The 5,169-nt window shown below is 47.3% G+C and overlaps 1 protein-coding gene across 1 annotated transcript in view; it reads right to left on the reverse strand.

Moving 5' to 3' along the window:
• Positions 1-5,169, reverse strand: part of GLG1 (golgi glycoprotein 1) — a 100,972-nt gene that overhangs the window by 12,812 nt on the left and 82,991 nt on the right. The window contains exon 21 of the mRNA XM_015429712.1: positions 2,182-2,324. Within this exon, the coding sequence (XP_015285198.1) occupies positions 2,182-2,324 (143 nt within the window). The remainder of the gene's footprint in view (positions 1-2,181; positions 2,325-5,169) is intronic.

The following is a 5,169-nucleotide window of genomic DNA, read 5'->3' on the forward strand; positions in this document are numbered from 1 at the left end:
ACCCAGCTTGTACTTCTGGCAGTTCTCTATCCACGTACTGTTGAAGCCTAGCTTGTAGGATCTTGAGCATGACCTTGCTAGCATGTGATATGAGTGCAATTGTGCAATAGTTTGAACATTCCTTGGCATTGCCCTTCTTTGGGATTGGAATGTATACTGACCTTTTCCAATCCTGTGGCCACTGTTGTGTTTTCCAAATTTGCTGGCAAATGGAGTGCAGCACTTTAACAGCATCATCTTTTAAGACTTTGAATAGCTCAGCTGGGATACCATCACCTCCACTAGCTTTGTTGTTAGTAATGCTTTCTAAGGCCCATTTAACTTCACATTGCAGGATGTCTGGACTTCAGCTTCTTCTTCACAGCAGTGGAAGCGGAAGACTGCGCCTTCTATGCCGGAGGCTTCGATGTCGATTGGCCGATGTTGGAGGAGGGCCTCAGTGCCGGAGCCATCGATGTCGATGGTTTTTCTGGATCCATGACTGAGGGAGGATGTAACGCTGACTCCAGTAGCGCTACTCTGAGGCGTGCCGCTCGTTTTTTTCTCGTTTGGTTAGAAAACCCGGCACAGTGGCGACAAGACTCTGGTTGGTGCCTCTCCCCCAAACAAAAATTACAAAGGGTGTAGTGGTCAGGTGGCGCGAGGTTACTGCCGCAACCCTTGCAGCGGTTGAAAACCCCCCACTTCTTCTCCATAAAATAGGTAAAAAGGGGAGAAGAAAAACAAGGGGGGGGGGGAGCCCGAAGGCCAAACTGAGGTAAACGAAGAAAACTCCCCTTCAACCAAAAGAAAAACCTTTTAAAAAAAAAACAAGAACGAACAAACAAAGATTAGAAGCAAAAATAGAGAAAGCTGAGGAAAAATCCGAAGAGCCTATGAGGCAAATTTTGTACTGATCAGACCGACTAAAGGAAGGTGTTTCCAGCGTAAGAAAGGAACTGGTGGGATGTCCGCGCCCACCCCTCTGGGCATGAGTGGTGGGGTTCCTGCGCATGCCCGAGGTCTGGGCGCGAAAATCCGTTAAGAGTTTGCTACAATGCCGATCGATTCAGCGCATGCGCACTGAATCCCATGGGTGTGAAGCACAGAGACCACGTCGAAGATCTGTAGATTATCAGGAAGGCATGTGCGAAGCAGCCTGAGATGCAAGAAGACAATAGGCCAAAGCAATCCTAACTGTTACTAAGGTCCTGGATACATTAATTAATATGGAAGCATTTATATCTTCTTTCAGTACAAGCCTCCCAGGTGTTTAAAGCACAATTAAAAGCTAAAATGCAGCTAAAATCACAGTGAAATAAAAAGCACTCCAACGAGAAAAATAATATAACAACAAAAAAAATCTCTCAGCAGCAGGTAATCTGCACATTAAACACAACCCACTCAGGGCAGCTCAAAAGCTCTCCAGTAGAGAACTGCCTTAGCTTGATGCTTAAAAACAGTGGGGAAGACGAGCAGACTAGAAATGGGAGTTGACATTGCTGCAAAGAGGGTATGTCCCACACAGCTGCCCACCATGAAAGTGGTGAGGGAACACAGAGTAGGGCCTCCAAAGAGAATGTTAACTGAAAGGCTCAGTAGGGGACTAGGCAGCCTTTTAGATGTCCTAGGTCCAGACTGCATTGGGCCCAGAAACCAATGAGGTGAAATTAATCACATCAAAAGTAGTCATGTATAAGTCAGGCTGTGGCTGCTGAGAATTCTGAAAGCTTCCCCAGACAGAGGGGAGAGAAAACTTGAGATTAGATGGCTCTTGGCTGTCTCTCTGCCTCCAGTGTTTATGGCACAAGGCCTTTAGCAGCAAATTTTCTCCAAAGGGTTCAGGGGGGCAAGAGAGAGAAGCAAGAAGGGATCACTGAGCTGCCAGATAAACCCAAACAAAAAGGACAGAGAAAGGTAATCAGATAGTCCCACTGGAAGATGCCCTTTAGCTCTCTCCACCTGAGGAAACCTTCACAATCCCAACAGTCAGATCATGGCTGGTTTTCATATGGTAAGTGTACAGAGTAGCTAGGCTCTAAGCCTCTCCTCTAAAGCAATACAGGATTCAAGTCAGGAGCCAATTTTACAGCATTTGAAATGCTCAGTTGTCCAGCGGGCCAGAGAGCAAATGCACATTCAACAGAGCAGAATAACATTCATGTGGGCTCAGAGCCCTGACCACCCATGCTCCTTAGTCACCTGGTCTGCATACTTCAGCTTCAAGCAGGATATGACCTGCCCTTCCAGCTCCGAGTCATCCTTAGCCTTGTTCAGAATGCTCTGACAAAATTTGGGGATGTCTGCTTTACAGGCCTTCCTCAGAACCGGGTTCAGGCGATAATCTATCAAGAAGGAAAGGAGCCGTGTTAACATTTGAGACTGACCTCTAAGAAGGCAGTAGCCGCCAGTAAAACCACACAGGCTTCACCAAGCAAACTGCAGCTGAAATTCTATCTGTCATCTGTTTTTCACATAGCAAAGTTGCGAATACTCTAAACCCCTCTGGAAACTGAAGTGGCTGTAAGTATGTCACAATTCTACAGAACTGTAGAGAAGAAGAAAAATAATAGTAGCAATTGAATTCAGTTGTCTGTGTTTATGAAAAAGCACTTCAGACTGTGGACACAAATGGGAGCTCGCAGAAACTGTGTTTTGCTGAATGTTGAAAACTTTGTTTTTATATTCTGGTTACCTGCGTTGAAATGAAATTACGATACTGATAACTGTGCTGTTTTTATGTAAAGGAAAAGAAAACAAGAGGCTAAAAGGCTTAATACAGTTTGTATTATTTAGATGTTTACATTTTTTGTTATACACATCCACGTTATTCTTTAGTTATATAATTTGTTTTCTTTTAAAAATGTAACAAGTGGTGATTTATCTGTGGAAAACGTAATAATGTAATATTAATGTACTATAATGTGAAATGTAATAAAAATTCAAATTTTAAAAACTGTGTACATTCAATGCCTGCTGAAATTTCAAAAGCAGAGGGCAGATGAACAGGTGCAGGAAACAGCTCCTGAAACTGGGGGGGGGGGAGCTACTGGGACCACCATGTCGTACAACCAATCCAGATCAGAACCTCACAATTTTTTTTAAAAAAAATGACAACTGCTTCTAAACCAGATGGACCCACGGCCACTGTCACGTTTAGTTTGGCTCCAAATGATCAAGAGACTGAAAAATAAGGATCAAGGCAAGGTGTGTCTTAAAAAGAGAGCAGAGAAAAACAGGTTGCTTAACTGTAACTGGTGATCTTCGAGTGGTCATCTGTGCATTCACACCCACGGGATCTAGTGCGCACGCGCTGGATCGATCGGCATTGTAGCAAGCTCTTTAACGGATTTTCACGCCCAGTCGCTCAGGCATACGCAGGAACCCCACCACGCATGCCCAGAGGGGTGGGCGCAGACATCCCGCCAGTTCCTTCAAACCGCCGCGAATCAACCCCTATGAAAAATGTAGAAGCTGACAGCAGTGGGGAAGGAGGGCGGGTGGTGTGAATGCACAGATGACCACTCGAAGATCACCAGTTACAGGTAAGCAACCTGTTTATCTTCGACGCGGTCTCTGTGCTTCACACCCATGGGAGATTAGCGAGCAGTGGCCTACCTGGAGGAGGGTGCTGGCAGGTCCTTTACTGCATAGCCGAAGATAGAATGCGACGTCCCATGTTGGTATTAGAGGTGTACTGCCTTATGAAGGTGTTAGGCGTAGCCCACGTAGCGGCTCTGCAAATGTCCGTCAGGGGAACTCCCTGGAGGAAGGCAGTGGAGGCTGCGACAGCTTGGGTTGAATGGGCCCTGATAGGGCCAGGCAATGGCTGTTTGGCGATCAGGTAGCAGAGGCGGATGAGACCTTCAATCCACTTTGAGAGGTGGTGAGCCGTGATGCGAGTCCCCAGTCTTGCTGGTGCGTAGGAGACTAAAAGTTGGGAGTCACGTCTCGTTGGGCGGGTTCTGTTCAGGTAGAACAGAAGCGCACATTTTGCATCCAATGTGTGTAACAGTCCTCTGAGGATGTTGGAGCCAGGAAGAAATCCGGGAGGAAGACCTCTGCCTGCAGGTGGAATTCTGACACTACCTTCGGCAGGAACGAGATGTCAGGTACAAGGCGGACACCATCTGGCAAAAAGGACAAGTAAGGCGTGTCATGTCTGAAAGCCAGTATTTCTCCAACTCACCTCGCAGAGGTGACAGCAACCAGAAAGGCCATCTTCCATGACAGTAATTTTAGGTCACAAGCTGTGAGTGGCTCGAAGGGTTTTCTCACGAGCTGACGAAGAACTAGAGGAAGGTCCCAGGGAACGACAGGAGTTTTGATGGGAGGGTATAGGTGCAACAGTCCCTTCAAAAAGTGTTTTGAAAGCGGATGTGAAAACAGTGTGCATCCATCAACTTGAACATGGTAGGCCGAAAGCGCGGCCAAATAAACTCTTAACGAGCAGTGAAAAAGTCCCGAGTCAGCGAGAGACAGGAGGAATTAAAAAACTTTCTCGAGACCCATGGAGGTGGCTCGAAGGGCATCGTCACCCAAGGAGGAACAGAACCTTTGCCATTCGTAATGCTAGGACTTTCGTGGGGTAGGCTTTCTGGCGTTTAGCAAAACATTTGCTACGCGTGTGGAAAAGCTGTTGATGCTATTCTCCAGGCCGTCAACTTCATCCGTGGCACATCGTGGTACAGGAGAGGGGAGCCGGAAAGGAAGAGGAGGTCCTGTGCCAGAGGAAATTGGTAGTAGACCCCTGCTGACAATTCGAGGATGGTCGAGAACCAAGGCTGCCTCGGCCACCACGGGTTATCAGGATGCAGTCCGATCCATCGTTGATGATTTTGCGGACCACTCTCAGAAGCAGGGGTAGTGGAGGGAAAAGGTAGAGAAGTTCCCGGGACCACGGATAAAGGAGACCGTCCTCTAGAGACTGCGGGTCCCTGTCTCCATTGTCTATCAGAAGATTGACGATTTGGGGTACACTTTTGCCAGGGCCTAGACCAAGCGCGAGGGCGATATTGTTGCCTCATGGAAGATAAAACCCCTAGAGCGCGAGAGGCCTTTATGCTCTTATCCATATCTTGGAGTATGGAGTCGGTAGGGCTGTTGACGAGACCAAGGCCATCGAAGGAGAGGTCTTCGACATAAGACCTAGTATCTTGTGGCAGGTTGGTATTACGGAACCAGGAATGC

The sequence above is a fragment of the Gekko japonicus genome, unplaced genomic scaffold, assembly GCF_001447785.1.
Source record: "Gekko japonicus isolate JY-2015 unplaced genomic scaffold, Gekko_japonicus_V1.1 scaffold815, whole genome shotgun sequence".
Taxonomy (NCBI): Eukaryota; Metazoa; Chordata; class Lepidosauria; order Squamata; family Gekkonidae; genus Gekko; species Gekko japonicus.